This window comes from Giraffa tippelskirchi, chromosome 2 (assembly GCF_054371585.1).
Source record: "Giraffa tippelskirchi isolate mGirTip1 chromosome 2, T2T-mGirTip1v1.2.pri, whole genome shotgun sequence".
NCBI classification, from domain to species: domain Eukaryota; kingdom Metazoa; phylum Chordata; class Mammalia; order Artiodactyla; family Giraffidae; genus Giraffa; species Giraffa tippelskirchi.
In genome coordinates this window covers 159151843-159171183 of record NC_137276.1, presented here as the reverse complement: position 1 = coordinate 159171183, position 19341 = coordinate 159151843, and the positions used below count along the sequence as shown (strand labels likewise).

General features: G+C 38.0%; 1 protein-coding gene across 4 annotated transcripts in view; it reads right to left on the bottom strand.

The window, feature by feature from the left end:
* The window catches only part of CCDC50 (coiled-coil domain containing 50), a 77923-nt gene that overhangs the window by 56213 nt on the left and 2369 nt on the right, over nt 1–19341 (bottom strand). Inside the window, exon 2 of one of the 4 annotated variants that reach the window (XM_081537330.1) lies at nt 9231–9364. The exons of the other annotated variants lie outside the window; for them this stretch is intronic. Within the exon in view, the coding sequence (XP_081393456.1) occupies nt 9231–9270 (40 nt within the window). The 5' untranslated portion in view covers nt 9271–9364. The remainder of the gene's footprint in view (nt 1–9230; nt 9365–19341) is intronic. 4 annotated transcript variants of the gene reach the window in all.

The window sequence follows — 19341 nt, the reverse complement described above, 5'->3', positions numbered from 1 at the left end:
CCTCAGCCTTAACATGATGGTAGTTTTGCTAACCTCAGCCACATGAAAAGAAAAAGAGTTTTTCTACATTTATCAAGTAATCACTATGCAGATATAGTCACAGAAACAAAGTGAACAAATATCCTCTTGGAAAGGACAGTGAGCTGTTAATTCAATACAGTTACAGTAATTTGATTCTGTGAAATACAACCGCTACTGAATAAACCTATCAGATCTCTAATACCTTACTGATTATTCATCGAAGAATTCTGGATTCTCATTAGCAAATAAATGCATTTGTGAATTTCAACTGTCTTATAAAATTAAATTAATCATAACCAGAGAAGACTTCTCCTAAATTTACTGTCTTTGGTGGCTTTCTTTTCTTTCTTTTTTTTTTTTAATAAATTTATTTATTTTAGTTGGTTTGGTGGCTTTCTTAAAGAACAATTACATTTTACATGCGTGCTTCACTTCAGAACAATTCAGGAAAATATGAATTTACATAGCAGCTAATTACTGTGTACATTACATAAAAATGATTAAAAAAGCAGCACTCCTGCTTTAAAATGATTCCGCTGATTTCCAAATAGATTTATAAAATTTCATATTTAAACATAAAAAAGATGACTATCAAATTACACTTAGGAAAATATGAATCTCTTAAACAGTGTTTTCTGTAGTGCGCTGCATAGAGTCCTGGTAAGGAGATATTCAGTGAATACCTACTGCATACAGATGCACTTTAACCAAGACTATGCTTACTTAGATTCTAATCCTAGCTCTAACACTCACCAGATGAATAATCTCAAATAAATTAATATCATTTACATTTGTTCACCTGTAATATGAGTAATAATAACCATTATAGTACTTAAGCTGCTGCTGCTGCTAAGTCGCTTCAGTCGTATCCAACTCTGTGCGACCCCATAGATGGCAGCCCACCAGGCTCCCCCGTCCCTGGGATTTTCCAGGCAAGAGTACTGGAGTAGGTTGCCATTGCCTTCTCCCAGTACTTAAGCATCAGAGGAAATTTGTATGTTTTTACATCTTTTTTATTTGGTGGAAAATTGCCTTACAATGTTGTGTCGGTTTCTTAGAAAAAAAAGTACTCACAAACTACTCCAACAGAGATAAACCTTTTATGTAGAAAACAACAGACCACTGATAACCACAGGGGTCTTCAAAAGGGTAAAATACCCCTAGATAAGCAGTGGCAGACAATTTTTTCAAAGCAATTTTCCACTATGAATAGCCTCATAGAAAAAAATTATTTAATTTTTACTCCACGTATCCCTAAAGAAACTACGACATTCTGTTCCTCTATTTGAGGCACTTTTCCTGGCACTTAAGCCCTCAAATGGTTTGGCAGCCCTCAAATGGTTTGGTTTCTCTGTTTGCCTTAGCCTAGAAAGAAAAGCCACCCATCTCCTTAAACCTCTGTAGGATAAACCCAGTCATGCCCATTAAAACCCAAAAGATCACATCAATCCAACTTAAGTACAAGTTTACACCAAGGGAAGAAAAACCATTTTGCCTTTATTGGCTTCATGTGACAAGTTTCCTTAAGTACTAGCTACTGCAAGTTTTATTTATCCTTGAGTCAGACATTTTCACTTTCAGCTTTTCTGCAAGCAGATACATTAGCTAGCACTTTCGTGTTAGGATTAGTAAACTCAAAATATTGAGAGAACAGTAATACTCAAAGTTAAAAAAAAAAAAAAACTGCTCATGGGATAAGTAGGTATGGGAAAAATATTCTTAAAATCTTATTCCCATACAGCAAACTGCAGCACTCACAGTTCCACTGTGATAACCAGTTTTCAGAATTCTACACACATTTCCAGTAATCTTGGACTATGTAAATCTCAAAGTATGGACATAAAACAAATGGGTGATCTCGAGATTTCTGGAATGTTACTCTGATATGCTGCCATATGTTCAATAATTGGTCATGTTTACTGGCTAAAAATGTGTTTTTTGGTAAAGTATCTTAAGATCATGGGTACATTCCTAGAATCAACTCAGTTTTTACACTTACTAGGGGATTGCCTCCCTGGAATACCAGGGGATTTCTCTTATAAGCAGGATTACACTAAAATCAGAGTTCTTCTCCTAGAAATACTCTATACAGAAGAAGGTTAAGGACCCAACAGCAAATTGGAAGAAGTGAGCCTGAGTTCCAAAGTATAGCCAGAAACTTCCTAAGCAGATAATAGGGAGTTGTGTGCAGATTTTAAGAAAGGATTCTATCAACCACTTGTGGCTTCCATGTATTGATAGTTCATCAGAGGGGATATTTTACTTTATTTTTTCTTTTTGAGGAAGAAATCTGTATTCACCTTAGTGGTATTTAAAGTAGATGTGAACTTTTGATTGTCTTCTGTTCCCAAAGAAAACTGGAAACTCTGTGGATGGAAGAGAGAAGCAAAAATTGAAGTTCAGTAATAAATTCCAATAAGGAGGAGGCTGAGGTTTCTTCAACCACACAAAAGTAAACAGAGTACATAAAATGGCATCATGGTTCTGATTGGGATTTTTAGTTTAAAAAGTGTTTCAGAAAAGAAAAAACACCTTTAGAGCTATATAGATCAGGATTCAAATACTGCATTCTTATTAGCTAAAAAATTTTAGACAAGTTATTTGATCTCTTTGAGCCTCAGGTTTCTCATCTGTGAAATGAAGATAAATGTTGTGAGGACTTAATTAGGTAATGAAGGGCCAAAGAAAATATCTGTCACTCGGTAAGAGGAAGTTCAATAAATGGAACTTCCAATTATTATTGGTATCATCAGAATTAGGGGCTTCCCTGGTGGCTCATATGGTTAAGAATCTGCCTGCAATTCAGGAGACACAGGTTCGATCCCTGGGTCGGGAAGATCCCCTGGAGAAGGGAATGGCTACCCACTCCAGTATTCCTGCTTAGAGAATTCCATGGACAGATGAGTCTGGTGGGCTACAATCAATGAGGTTGCAGAGAGTCAGTCATGACTGAGCAACTAATACTTTTTTATCAGAATTAATGAATTTTTATAATTAGTTATTTTTTATTAAGTATTTCTTTTAGTCAGGTCACACTAAGTCACTGATTAACACAAATCTATCACTTCCCTAATACAAAATCTATAATGGAATAAGCAATCACTACTTTCTCTTATGAATGCATGGAAATATTTCCTGGCAAGGAATTACAATATAATCAACAACTGACCACATTTCAATAGCTCTTTCCCACATTATAGGTGTTCTCATGAAGGAGAACACATTTTCCACACGTATACATTGTGGGCCTGAGTTAAAAGAAAATCAGAATGCCTAGAATGTTTAATAAGTTGCACCACACCAAACTTTTTTCAGTTGAATATTAAGGATTAGAAAGCAAAGAAAAATTCTATGTGAAAGTCATGTAGTTACAGTTTACCAAAATATAAGAATCATCAAAGCATCACCCTCAGGTACGGTGGGAGAGCTGACTATTGAGTAGAAGTAGAGCCGTCAAAATGTAAACAACACATTAACACGTAGATTTAAAATACTGCATGCCTAAAACTAGATAAATTTTCCTAATTTCTGTTCCTTGAATTGTAAAAGCTTTCTGCTACATGCATTTAGATATCTCTTTCCCAGGTTGAAGTACAAAAAGCCCAGTTCTTCATTCCAGATACCAGTCAGAACTTTCCAAACCAGAACCTCAATGTTCTGACCTATTAAGGAAATGGTTCAAATTATTTTTAATAATTCCTCCAACTTAGATAGAGAGTAGTATGAAGTTTAGTTGATTCAGTGTAAGTGATAGACATTTGTCTCTAGTATATAAGCACATCATCTAAAAACATGATAAGCACAGCCTATACAGACTATCCATACAGGAAGACTGTTACACTTTCTTCTATACCAGATATTGTTTTCCTTACTGTTGCTGATGGTTTTCCTATTTCTGCCATACAAAAGGGCAAACATCTGCTTTTACATATTTATACAGTGGGCTTCCCTGGTGGCTCAGTCGGTAAAGAATCTGTCTGCAATGTAGGAGACCCAGGTTCGACCTCTGGGTCGGGAAGATCCCCTGGAAAAGGAAATGGCAACCCACTCCAGTATTCTTGCCTGGGAAATTTCATGAACAGAGGAGCCTGGCAGTCTGCAATCCATGGGATCACAAGAGTCAGACATGAACAACTGACTAAACCACCAACACCCACAGTAGTTTTGAAAGCAGAAGTGTTAGTCACTCAGTCATGTCTTACTCTTTGCAACCCCACGGACTGTAGCCCACCAGGTTCCTCTGTCCGTGAAATTCTCCAGGCAAGGATACTGGAGTGGGTTGCCATTGCCTTCTCTGGGGATCTTTCCCACCCAGGGATCGAACCCAGGTCTCATGCATTGGAGGTAGATTCTTTACTGTCTGAGCCACCAGTAACAACCAATAAATCTTAAAATAATCTTTTGTTCACTCTAGTGCCACATAAAAAGGCAGACTTATCCTGTCTAAACTAGCGGTTCTCACAGAACCTTCAGTTTCATGATAAAATGAGACCATGTTGAGATTCATTTACTGTCCAATGAACTCAACTGTGGACTGTGCGATCTACTAAAAGATTAACTTGGGGCCAGATGATCAGAGCACAGCCTGGGAAAGCGAATACCTTCCATATTCAGAGATCTTGAAGATCACCAAATTTAAGTTCAACTATAATGGGTTCTAGATGCCTTGGATTTCCCTGTGTTGTTACTGAAACTGCCTTGAATACAGTATATTTGGTTATCCTATAGCATATTTGATTATCATGTAATTCCCCTGCAGAGGAAGTGAAAGAAAATCAGAGGCAGCCTGCATCGGCGAACAGGAAGACAAGCTGCCCAAATACCTTTTCTGTTCTAGAGCATTCACTTGTTTCATTTGTTTTTTAAGGACTAAAAGACATTTTGATGATTTTAAAATACCATTATAATATCTACTTACCAATATAAATTGTTTTTTGTAGCATAGCATGTTTTTAAAAGTGTTAACTTCTAATACATCAGAATGAAGCTGAAACAGACTAAACTGTATGTCCTAACTGACAAAACCATCCTCAAATAAGTATGAATTAAACATATCCACCCCCAAAGCAAAAAACTCTTGAACTCTTTTGCTCATGCCTTCCTACTCTCTTTTGATCTCATAAACCATACCAAGTTTACAATCTGTACATTCATCTTCTTAGTTTCTAACTCATAACTTTTATATTCTTCGCAATCACCTCCATAATCAAGAACTTAAAAATACATGTTACATGTGACCTGTTTTGTTAAAACTTTGACCCCTCTTCCTAAGCATAAATCTAAAGAAAAAAATAGTAAACATAAAAATTCTGAGTAGAATCCAACTCCTTCTAAGAAACTAACTGGATCCTTTAGTAATAGCAACAAAATGATACTATATCACAATCCTGGAAAATTTACACACAGTAATATGGTCATAAGTAACTAAAATCAACCCATAACAGGCAAGATCATTGTTTCCAAAGGAACCTACTATGTGTTTAGGCCTTGAGTTAACCTTAACACCAATCAGCCTCCTACAGAAACCTGAGAGATGGGAAAAATTCATGCAACTAAAAGTGAAAGTGACTGCTTCTAATCCTCTATTCCAGCCCCAGTGTATTCATGCAAATGATCATAGCTCTTATTCTAGTGTCATTAGTGCAGTTAGCTCAGGTCAGTCGGCCTGTCAGATAGTCTGACAAGTTTTCTGGAGTATCTCCTATGAATAAGGATCCCCAAGAAGTAGTGAGATCAGTCTGCTACCAGTCTTGTCTTGACAGAGAGCTAGCAGACCAATACAGTGGGTGAGACATGTGGCTTAAGGAAGTTAGTACCTCAAAAGTAGGTTAAGGAGACACACAGGAAAGAAGCAGGGTAGATGAAACAGAGAATCAGCATTTGAGCTGGGCCTGAGGAGGTGGTAAGAGGATGAGCAGAGAGAAACAGGCTATATTTAGATTGTATAGAAGGAAATATCATGTAAAGGATTAGGGCTCAAAGAACAATGGTCTGGAAAAAAAGAGAAGTGGGAGTATTACAGGGTAACTTGAACAGTAATATCCCCGAGACTGAATATATAACACTGCATTTTGCAAAAATTTTCATATCCATTTCTTCAATTAACTCTCATGGAAAATCCATGTATTAGACATAGCAAATGCTATTTCCAATAAACAGATAAGGAAACTGAATAAAGATATTGAGTGTTTTCTCTGAGTCTTTACATCAAATGAGTAGTAATGAGATGTGAAACCATGTCTTACAAGCCTAGGTTCAAAATACTTCTCTTTCCAAAGAAGTTAGTCTGCTTAAGCTAAATTTTATACAAGCTTGACTTCAACCTGGACAAATTATTTAATGTATCGGTAAACTAGAGCAAATACTGCAAAATAATTATAGGAGGAGCTCAATTATTGAAAAGATACATAAGCAGAAACATACAGAGTAAAATGGTAGCTTCCTACTCCATTTAAAATGAAGAGAATGATAGTTGTATTACATACTGACAAGTAAGTAGAAATCTGAAATGTGTGCATTCCTTACCTCTCCTCATTTGCACAAATATTTTCAACACCCATTCCCCACTTTCAGGGGGTATATATGGGGAGAAAAGATAAATAGGAAACAAAAAGAAAACTAACTAAAAGCAGAATTTTGGGAAACTCATTTATGAACAGCTTAATGAAACTTTAATCCTACTACCTTAGAGCAGATTTCATGTTACATTTAGTATCAATTATGAAATAGAAAACACATTTAGAATCTCAAGACAGTCTATGGGAGACAGGTATTTTTTATGCTATAAGTGTCAATGAAAACTTTATATATCCAGACAGGGTTTTTTAACAAGGACCTCACTTGGTCATCATATCCAACCACCTGTGGTATTTCAGCAGTCTCTTATGTATCTATTCTGGTACAATTATTAAAATTGCCCTTTTTGCTCACAAAGTGTCTGGGTTTGTCCTATAAATGATTTGGCAGCGCTGCCTTTAAACTTCAATAGGTATCCCAGTTTCGGGAGCTTGAGGGCCACTGCAACCAAGTTCCTGGAATTTGGGGATATTGAAAGCACGTTAAACTGGAGTCTTATTGATAAGAGCTCCCTAACTAACCATTTTCTAAACCTCCAGCTTCTCCCCTCCAACACACACACACACAGCTGAAATAATCTTTCAAAGATCAGCTCTTTGGAGTTTTCATGGGGAAACTACAAGGAGAAAAGAAAAAAAGAAAGACTTCATGGATAAGCTACAGTCCAATTTAAATAAAATAATGAGGTCTGACCGTGGAAAACTGGGAAAACAACAGAAGCAGATATGGTAAGTTAGAATCCAGCAATCACTAACAGGATAAGGATCATTTGTAAAGGCAGACACTGAGAGTGCCAAATCCTTTCTAAAATAGATGCTAGCAGATGTTAGGCCAAACTGAACACGTGTAGTTGGGAGGATACGAATCTTAATCGAGTCCCTTCTTTGTCCTTCTCTACTTCTGGTTTCCCATCTAGACAATAAAGAAAAATTCTGAATGTATTTGCCAACCCTAACATTCTGAATTTTGCAGAATTTCGTAATATGAAAGAAAAAGCCAATATTTTAAAGTATTTAATGGGAAGTGCTACTCAAAAATTAGTGAGTATAATATTTAAAGTAAACCACGGACTCCTCTTTAGTCAACAGACAAAAAAAAAAAAAAAATTGTTGTTGATGGGGAGGCAGAGAAGGGGGGAAGATATCCTTGTAAGTCATCCGTGCTTTCACTAAACGCAATTAAAAGTCCTTGAGCAATGTTAACGGAAAGTGACTCAGTCTTTATGAGTCATTAGAAAAATAAAAGCCAAAAAGTCCAGTGGAGACTCCCCTGATTTTGGTCATTGAGAAGCTGTATCAGGACTGGAAATGCTCATCACACACTGAGCCTTCAAAGTTTAGTGGTAAATTAACCTAGGTACTTCTGATGCAAGTTTCCAAGAGACAAAGTGACACTTCATTCATGCAATGTTGGTTTGTGTGTTTTGAAGAGAGTCAGTAATAAGTAATAAACTAAGAATCATAAGCAAACTTTTCAAAAGTTTAACTTGTTTACTCATACACTTCACTCATGAAAGCCCCACTGGCCCTTACTCAGAACTGGCAAATGGATTATTCTTACTTTACATAAGGTTTCTACTTTGATAATCAATTTTGAAGTACCTAGACATTTTTAAAGAAGCACATGTTCTTCTTTAAAAAATAAAAATCAGATGCAAGTCTGTATTTTTAAAAGTCACTACAAAAATAATACATGCTGTCACATGGGTTCAAACAATAATAGTCTCCAACAGCACACAACATTTTCTGGGCACCAAAATCACTGCAGATGGTGACTGCAGCCATGAAATTAAAAGACTCTTACTCCTTGGAAGGAAAGTTATGATCAACCTAAACAGCATATTAAAAAGCAGAGACATTACTTTGTCAACAAAGGTCCGTCTAGTCAAGGCTATGGTTTTTCCAGTGGTCATGTATGGATGTGAGAGTTGGACTATAAAGAAAGCTGAGAGCCAAAGAATTGATGTTTTTGAACGGTGGTGTTGGAGAAGACTCTTGAGAGTCCCTTGGACTGCAAGGAGATCCAACCTGTCCATCCTAAAGGAGATCAGTCCTGGGTGTTCATTGGAAGGAGTGATGTTGAAGCTGAAACTCCAATACTCTGGCCACCTCATGCGAAGAGCTGACTCATTGGAAAAGACCCTGATGCTGGGAAAGATTGAGGGCAGGAGGAGAAGGGGACGACAGAGGATAAGATGGTTGGATGGCATCACCGACTCGATGGACATGGGTTTGGGTGGACTCCAGGAGTTGGTGATGGAGAGGGAGGCCTGGCGTGCTGCGGTTCATGGGGTCGCAAAGAATCGGACACGAGTGAGCAACTGAACTGAACTGATATCAAAAAAAAGTTTTGATAACTGATGTTTATAGTGATTAATGAAGTATCAAAAAAAAATATCAATTAGGGAAGTTTTTAAAAGGTTTCATTGAAATGGTCTGAGAGAAATTATTGTTTCTCCACAGAGTAACAGAGAGTAAACAATGTAAGCTTTTTTGACCATAGTCTCTGCTATAATTACTCACTAGTTTCAGCCTTTACAGCAAAAAGCAGCCAGGCAGTATGTAGACAAATGAGCAAAGTCATGATCCAATAAAACCTCAGACACAGAAATTTGAATTTCATATCATTTTTACCTGTCACAAAACATTCTTCTTCCTCTTCTTCTTCAATCATTTAAAAATGTAAAGGCTATATTCAGCTCCACTGTATAAAAACAAGCAGTGGGTAGTTGGACTGGCCCACAGGCCACAGTTTGCAAACTTCTATCCTAGAGGAACAAATTTCAATTACTAAAAGGAAAAAAATGCTGCCATTCTTTAACCCTGATAAAGGTAATGAGTTGCTACTGAAAAAATATAAAGAATTAAAGTACAGTAGGATGCCTCCCTGCATTACGGTGGCCACAGTATTTTTAGTCAGTATATTCCAAATGCCCATTGTAAGCCCAATGTATAATCTAGGTATAAAAGACTACAGTTTCCTGGGACCATCTCCAAGAGGTTCAGCTGGTATCAAGTAGAGCAGGAACGTGCTCACAGTAAAGCTCCTAACATTGCACCAAGGTTCGAAGACCACTGATATTTACAAAATATTTATCTGATAAGAGAGTTGAATTCAAATACATAAAGAGTTCTCAAAGCTCAATAACAAGAAAATAGTCTGATTTTTTTTAAAGGCAAACTTTAGAACACACACTTCAACAAATGATGTAAGAATAGGAAATAAGCACAAGAAGAGTCTCCAATCATTATTCATTACAGAAATGCAAATTAAAGCCACATGAGGTAATACTACACTGTTAAAATTTAGATCACAGCTACAAAACAACAGAACCAGAATTTAAGCCCTTAAGAAAATCGCTAAAAATTTTTAAAAATATATCTTGACAATGTAAAGTACAGACAAGGATGCAGAGCAATTGGAGCTCACATACACTGCTTGCAGGAATGCAAAATGGTACAGCTACTTTGAAAAACAGTTTGGTAGTTTCTTATAAAGCTAAACATATATTCACCATACAACCCAGTAATCCTACCCCAGGTTCTAACCCAGGGCTTCCCTGGTAGCTCAGCTGGTAAAGAATCCGCCTGCAATGCAAGAGATCCAAGTTGGTTTCCTGGGTCAGGAATATCCCCTGGAGAAGGGATAGAGTACCCACGCCAGTGATCTTGGGCTTCTCTGGTGCCTTAGTCTGTAGAGAATCAGCCTGCGATGCGGGAGGCCTAGGTTTAGTCCCTGGATTGGCAAGATCCCCTGGAAGAGGGTATGGCAATCTACTCCAGTATTCTTGCCTGGAGAATCCCCATGGACAGAGGAACCTGGCGGGCTGCAGACCAAGGGGTTGAAAGGAGTCTTACATCACTGAGCAACTAGGCACAGGTGCTAGCCCAAGAGAAGTGAAAACACATTCACTCAAAAAAAAAAAATTGTACGCAAATGTTTATAGAGACTATTTATAACCACCAGAAGCAAAAAACACCTCAATATTCATCAACTAGTGAATGGATAAGCAAATGTGGTACAGCCATTCACTGGAATTCAGCAATGAAAAGGAACAAAATTACTGATATACACATGGTATTAGATGCATTATGCTAAGTGAAAGAAGTCAAACACAAAAAGCTATTTATTGTGTTATCCCATTTATATGTCATTTTTGTAAAGGCAAAAGCACAGGGCTAGAAAACAAATCAGTGGTTGGTTAGGGTGGGGAGAAAGGGTTAGAACAATTTGGGGGTTATGCAATTGTTCTATATCTTGACTGCTGTGGTGGTTACAAGACCAAACATTTGTCAAACTTAGAACTGCACATTAAGAAGAATTTTTACTGTACATGAATTATACATCAATGAACCTGGCTAAAAAGAAAAAAACACTGATACATAAGCAAGACTGGTTTAACACTGGCTCTGGTTTATTAGAAACTTTTCAGTGCTTTTATGTCAGTGTATGGTTACCAATATCATATGAAGACGTACATGTCCTAATGTGTGCGTTTGTTTTAATGAAATAATGACATACTAAAAAAAAAACAAAACACACATCTTTTGAGTATGTGTGTTTGTGGTGTCCTCTTAAAAATAATCAGTCAGACAGTTCAGTCACTCAGTCTAGTCACTCAGTCGTGTCCAAATCTTTGCGACCCCATCAACTGCAGCATACCAGGCTTCCCTGCCCATGATCAACTCCCGGAGCTTACTCAAACTCATGTCCATCAAGTCGGTGATGCCATCCAACCATCTCATCCTCTGTCGTCCCCTTCTCCCGCCTTCAATCATTCCCACCATCAGGGTCTTTTCCAATGAGTCAGTTCTTCACATCAGGTGGCCAAAGAATTGGAGCTTCAGCTACAACATCACTCCTTCCAATGAATATTCGGGACTGATTTCCTTTAGGATGGACTGGTTGGATCTCCTTGTAGTCCAAGGGACTCTCAAGAGTCTTCTCCAACACCACAGTTCAGAAGCATCAATACTTCAGCGCTCAGCTTTCTTTAGAGTCCAACTCTCACATCCATACATGACTACTGGAAAAACTACAGCTTTGACTATATGAACTTTTGTTGGGAAAGTAATGTCGCTGCTTTCTTATATGTTGTCTAGGTCGGTCATAACTTTTCTTCCAAGGAGCAAGCGTCTTTTAATTTCATTGCTGCAGTCACCATCTGTAGTGATTTTGGAGCCCAAAAAAATAAAGTCTGCTACCACTTCCATTGTTTCCCCATCCATTTGCCATGAAGTGAAGGGACCAGATGCCATGATCTTAGCTTTCTGAATGTTGAGTTTTAAGCCAACTTTTTCACTCTCCTCTTTCACTTTCATCAAGAGGTTCTTTAGTTCTTCTTCGCTTTCTGCCATCAGAGTGGTGTCATCTCCATATCTGACGTTTTTGCTATTTCTCCTGGCAATCCTGATTCCAGCCTGTGCTTCAACCAGCCCAGCATTTCTCATGATGTACTCTGCATTTAAGTTAAACAAGCAGGGTGACAACATAACAGCCTTGACATGCTCCTTTTCCGATTTGGAACCAGGCTGTTGTTCCATGTCCAGTTCTAACTGTTGCTTCTTGACCTGCATACAGATTTCTCAGAAGGCAGGTCAGGTGGTCTGGTATTCCCATCTCTTTCAGAATTTTCCAAAGTTTGTTGTGATCCACACAGTCAAAGGCTTTGGCATAGTCAATAAAGCAGATGATTTTCTGGAATTCTTGCTTTTTCGATGATCCACCGGATGTTGGCAATTTGATCTCTGGTTTCTCTGCCTTTTCTAAATCCAGCTTTAATATCTGGAAGTTCACAGTTCACACACTGTTAAAGCCTGGCTTAGAGAATTTTAAGCATTACTTTACTAGCGTGTGAGATGAGTGCAATTGTGTGATAGTTTGAATATTCCTTGGCATTGCCTCTCTTTGGGATTGGAATGAAAACTGACCTTTTCCAGTCCTGTGGCCACTGTTGAGTCTTCCAAATTTGCTGCCATACTGAGTGCAGCACTTTCACAGCATCATCTTTTAGGATTTGAAATAGCTCAAGGGGAATTCCATCACCTCCACTAGCTTTGTTTGTAGTGATGCTTCCTAAGGTCCATTTGACTTCACATTCCACGATGTCTGGCTCTAGGTGAGTGATTACAGCATCGTGGTTATCTGTGTCGTGAAGATCTTTTTTGTATAGTTCTTCTGTGTATTCTTGCCACCTCTTCTTAATATCTTCTGCTTCTGTTAGGTGCATACCATTTCTGTCCTTTATTGAGCCCATCTTTGCACGAAATGTTCCCTTGAAATCTCTAATTTTTTTGAAGCGATCTCTAGTCTTTCCCATTCTATTGTTTTCCTCTATATCTTTACACTGATCACTGAGGAAGGCTTTCTTATCTTTCCTTGCTAGTCTTTGGAACTCTGCATTCAAATGGGTATATCTTTCCTTTTCTCCTTTGCCTTTCACATCTTGCCTTTTCTCAGCTATTTGTAAGGCCTCCTCAGACAACCATTTCGCCTTTTTGCATTTCTTTTTCTTGGGGATGGTCTTGATCACTGCCTCTTGTACAATGTCATGAACTTCCATCTATAGTTCTTCAGGCACTCTATCAGATCTCATCCCTTGAATCTATTTGTCACTTCCACTGTATAATCATACAGGATTTGTTTTAGGTCATACCTAAATAGTCTAGTGGTTTTCTCTACTTTTTTCAATTTAACTCTGGCAATAATTTGCCAATAAGTTCATGATCTGAGCCACAGTCAGCTCCTGGTCTTGTTTTTGCTGACTGTACAGAGCTTCTCCCTGTTTGGCTGCAAAGAATATAAGCCAAAAAGTTCGTTCGGGTTTTCTGTGCCAGCTCACTGAAAAACTCTTCTGTTTTGGCTAACACAACAGTATCTGGACTTCCCTGGTAGCTCAATCCGTAAAGAATCCGCCTGCAATGCGGGGGACCTGGGTTCGACCCCTGGATTGGAAAGATCCCCTGGAGAAGGGCAGGGAAACCCACCCAGTATTCTTGCCTGGAGAATCCCACTAGACAGAGGAACCTGGTGGGCTACACTCCATTGGGTCACAAAGAGTCAGACACAACTGACCAGCTAAGCACAGCACACAAACAGCACAATAGTATATAGGAATTCTTGTACTGATTTCTAAATTCAAACAACTGGGAATAAAGAGCCAATATAACCCCAAGGTATTCAAGGCCAATTATCCTTTGTAGTTATTATTTAGGATCTAGGGCACCCTAATTTTATAGTTTTGAAGCACAGGACACTTTTAAATAGGTCATCAGCTAAAAGCATTAATCCAACAATCCTTCCAGTGGCCACATCTGAAACTGCAAACATAGCTGTGATAAGGTTTACTTTTTTCTCCCCTATAGTTCAGGGTAGTTAATTGTAAAATACACTCCTTCACTTAAAAAAGTGGGATTTCAAGAAAAGTTTACTTAAGTTTTGCAGTATCACACTGTTTTTTGTTACTGAGGCAAAAATTCACTTATCTCGATCAAAACTCTACATCTCTGAAAAGAACAGAGTAAACACAATATGTTTACTCCTCTTAAAATATCCAAGCCTCTAAACATTAGCCCCTTCAGGCTGAGTGTACCAGAGAGGAAATGCATCTTCTATGCAGGAAACACCACTGAGGCAGGAATATGACCTCCTGTAGTTCATACAGCAATTCATTTGCTGAATCAAAACAAAAACCTAAAAAAACAAAGCCCTTTTAATTAAAAAATAAAATAAAACCTAGATCAACTTTTTAACATTCATATCAAAGGTTATCCCTAAAACAACTTGAGAAAAAGCTCTGAAATTGTTTTGCCATTCATTATTTTTATACCATTGTTTTTCTCCTGTGGATCTAGCAGTAAAGAATCCACCTGCCAATGCAGGAGAAACAAGAGACACAGGTCGGGAAGATTTCCTGAAGAAGAATATAGCAACACACTCCAGCATTCTTGCCTGGGAGAGTCCATGGACAGGGGAGGCTGGTAGGCTACAGTCTATGGAGCCGCAAAGAGAAGGATACAACCGAGTGACTGAGCGCACACACACATTAAGGAAATACATCAGGAATGATTCTTTTTTTATCTACAGAATAATTGAAAAGAGAGAGAAGAACACAGAGAGGGAACAAAGAAGAGAGATGAAGGGAGAAGATGGGAAAGGAAGCGGAAGATGAAAAAGGAGAGAGGAGGGAAGACTGAGCTGTGGAATACTCAATTCTAAACTTTTCTAAATTTAGGCCCCATGTGGCAATTTTTAGATATGTTAAGTCTAAGGGGTTTACTACAACTCACTTCCCCATCCTGCCTCTCAGATTTTCATCTGGAAAATCTGGTGGAGCAGTGGTTTCTAACAGTTTCCCACAAGGGAGAAGTTGTTCTTTATATACTTGTCAGTTAAAAAAAAAGGCATTTCTTGAATTATTAAAATAATCTTTATTTTACAAATAGCAGCTATTTCAGTTTTTAAAAATCACTGATTTATTTAAGAAGGTACTGCTGCTGCTGCTGCTAAGTCGCTTCAGTCGTGTCCGACTCTGTGCAACCCCACAGACGGCAGCCCACCAGGCTCCGCCGTCCCTGGGATTCTCCAGGCAAGAATACTGGAGTGGGTTGCCATTTCCTTCTCCAATGCATTAAAGTGAAAAGTGAAAGTGAAGTCGCTCAGTCGTGTCTGACTCTTAGCGACCCCATGGACTGAAGCCTACCAGGCTCCTCCAGCCATGGGATTTTCCAGGTAAGAGTTCCGGAGTGGGGTGCCATTGCCTTCTCCATTAAGAAGGTACCACATACCTACATATAGCAATGTGAGAGGCATTCTGGGTAGAATTTCAAGAGTTCTTTACAACAACTCCTTGAACAACTCCTCGAACTCTATAGGACTGCCTTTCCAGCACAGTCAAGATCACACCATACACCACAGGGCACTTTTTACTGTGAAACTACCCTCACACAATAGGTGACACACATAAATTTCTAAAAAATATGTATCTAAGGTTCTTTTCAGCTTCCAAATTATGTGATACTGCTTTGCATTTTACCTCAGGGTGCGAGGGGGGGGAATTAAACCTATTACTCAAAAAAATATTCAAACCACCAAATAGCATTTTAAAAAATATTTTACTAAAATTTTATTCTTAATAATGATTACCTTGAAAGTCAGAAGGACTTTGAACGTGCAATGACTTTTTTTTTTTACTTTCTATGTTATCCATAACTTTGTATGGATTCCACTTACAAGACATATCTATGAAAAAAAAAACACTAGAAAAAATACATAAAACAATTTCATAAATGTAATAGTGGCACTAAGATACATGATGTCAAGGTTAAAAGGCATTATCTCTGCCCTCTAAGAGCTTATGCTCTGAGAAGGAACAGGAAATTATGTCAGAGATAGGATTTCTAAACTAATAGAGACCATTTAGTAGTCACGATTTACTCATTCATTCATTCACACATTCACATATTTGCTGAATCTTTGCCAGCTATGTGAAAGATCTGAAGCCAGATCAAGGTAAAGAAAAACAAGACACATACATAAGTCATGATTTAGCAGTGGTCTCATTAAAATACAACAAACACCCCCTACCCCCCCCAAAAAAAACCTATGGAATTTTGAGGAAAAGAAAAACTGAGTTTGTCCAAGAGCCAGAAAATGGATCCCTTAGAGACCTCCATCACACTATATGTCTTGTGGGCATGCCACATGCTTTAGATCTCTGGAACTACTTGATTAACTTACTGTAACAGACATAATTTTGTATCTTTCCACTTAAAACTTCTGGACTTACGCCATTAATTTAATTTACCCTCATCTTGCCACTATGGTGTTCTATTCACTAAAGTGAATCAGTGCTTTCTAGGTATATTTCTGAAAATGCATTAACTTTGATCTTTAAAGAAAAAGGATTTGCTCTCAGAATAGCTAGCTACCTTCATTTCAAGAAATGTCTCTACCGCAAGTGCACAGGTGCTCATCAGATGCTAATCATGAGTAAACTAACTTTGGGGATGTTGGAACTTCTCATTTGAAGGACAGTAAAAATACATAATACATAATAAATTCCCTTACTGCTGAGACGAAAGAAGAAAGAAGGTTGGCCTGGTAGATGAGAGGATTGTAGATTGTATATTACGTGTTCAATGTTTAAAAGTGGGAAAACATTAATGACTAAAACACTGCAAAGGAGTTAATAAACTTTAAAGAGTCTAGAAATGGCTTTGATACACAGTCTACACCTCTTAGACCAAAATCTTAAGATAATGTGAAAACTTTGCTAAATACGGGAAAGAGCAAGATTAGCAGCGAGCAATTAAAACTAAGTAGAGGTATGAAAGAGGCTTCCCCAGTGTCTCTGCAGTAAAGAATCCGCTTGCCACAGCAGGAGACACAGGAGACATGGGTTAGATCCCTGGGACAGGAAGATTCCTGGATGATGAAATGGCAATCCACTCCAATATTCTTGCCTGGAAAATCCCATGAACAGAGCAGTCTGGCAGGCTACAGTCCTTGGCGGTCACAAAGAGTTGGACACACAGAGATGGGAATCGGACTGGAGAGAGCAAAAAGTGAGGAGTCTGGATTGTGGTTTCAGGAAGAAAATTCACCAAAGCTAAAACTGACCAAAAATCTAACTTTGTTAACGAATGAAAGTGCTTTTTTTTTTTAAGGGAAAAAAAAAGCTTTGATCTAAACCAAAAAAAGTTTTGGAATATTGTTGGAACCTTTTTCTATTGGAGAATACTTTTGTCTAGCATTCACAGATTGCATGATGCATTTCAGATATACATCTACTGATATTAAAAAAATGGTTGAGAATTATTTCAAATCTTGTAGCGGAGAACTTCAAATGTTTCTGAATAAAGCATTATTTCTAAACAATGGCAACAGTATTTCCATTACAAAAAGTATGCAGATGTTCCAAATAAAATGCTTTTAAACCCAGAAACAATGATGTGTGTTAAAATTCATCTTAGACTTAATTCTTGACTTAATTCTTTTCACAACAAATGAACTCAAACACGTCTCTATCTCCTATTTTAAGAGAGCTTTCCCAAGGTAAAAATACTGCAGTAGTTATTTTTTCAAAGGTCTGTCCAAATGATGAGTATCTTTGACTATCTTAAAACTAAGCAAGTGTTAGATTTTAACCTAGAAGAAAAAAGTTTTCAAATATTCCCCTTCCCTAAAGTCAGCTGCTACCATGACCTCTGTTGAGATGTTCACAAAAAAGTCCCAGGGCGCCCGGTCCCTTCCTAAAGAAAAGGGCAGTGGGAAGGGGCAGACATCCACTGCGTTGTTCTTCTCAGTCTCTACTGGAATCTGCCCAATGATTCCAAATTGAAATTGTATACCAAGGTTTACATTAATAAGAGAAGCAGAGAGTTTTTAAAACTGGAGTTTAAAAATCTATGCCAGAATATTAAGCAAATTATTACTAAACTTCCTTTTCAAACTGAGTTGGAGTTTCAGTATTAAGAACAGTCTCAATGTTTGTATATGTTTTACCCAATCATGGTCACCAACCTTATTTTCTTTAATTAGGGTCTAAAAAAAATCATTAGGGAGCAACCAGACTATAATAAAGAGTTACATTAAAGAAAGATACACTTTATTAGATGTGAATACTTCCCAGAACAAAAACCACACCACCATTAGGACATTCCTAGTATAGTGTATCATTTCCTTTGATGATTTTTGAACCAGAAAAATCAGATGCTTACAAAAACAATGATCTTCTCAATAATTTCTGACCATCTTCAAAGTAAATCAATATATGTAAATTCTAACTTAATGAAACAGCCACATAAATTTCCATACCACTTTAACGTATTATATAAACTGGACTGCTTCACACCAAGTTGTGCAAAATGAAAACCAATCCAAATGAGTTAAACTCCCGAGTTTAGCAATGGAAAAATCTTGCATTTATAGATGGAAAGTGTTTGCTGAAACCCTTGAGAAAGAATATATTGGAATAAACCATTCATGTCTTGATTAGAAACCAAAAGACCTAAGAGTAATATAAATGCATACATAGAAAGAAAGTGAGTTTCAAGTTTGTTTCAGGTCACTAACATGTACAGGGAGCAAGGTAAACTCATAGCACTACATGACTCTGTGCTGCGCTTAGTCGTGTCTGACTCTTTGCAACCCCATGGACTGTTGCCCATGAGGCTCCTCTGTCCACGGGGATTCTCCAGGCAAAAATACTGAAGTGAGTTGCCATGCCCTCCTCCAGGAGATCTTCCCAACTCAGGGATCAAACCCAGGTCTCCCACACTGCAGGCAGATTCTTTACCGACTGAGCCACCACGGAAGCCCTAGTTTACAAATTGAGGTTGTGTCTGAACTCCAATTCTCATCCTACTCTCACAGCCCCCAAGGAAGCATTATATATACAAGGATCACTTTTTCTCTCGAGACATCCAAAACACACACACACAACTTCATACCACAAAGGTTAAGGACAATCTCTAAGACTAGGACTTTCAAAGTGCAAATTTGCCTTTCCCACCACTCAGGCTCCAGACTTGACAGTGCAAAGAAAAAATTATTTACATATGAATGAGAGAACCTTTACCAAAACCAGGATGGGAACTCAAGGGTTGAAAAACACCACTTGCTAAAAAATCTCTGGCCTAAAAAACTCTAGCATCCTTTAGGAACAATAGGACAGGCCCAAAAGCATTAAAAATTCTACACAAAACCAGCGACTGTCTCCTGGTGTTTGGAACTCTGGGGCCT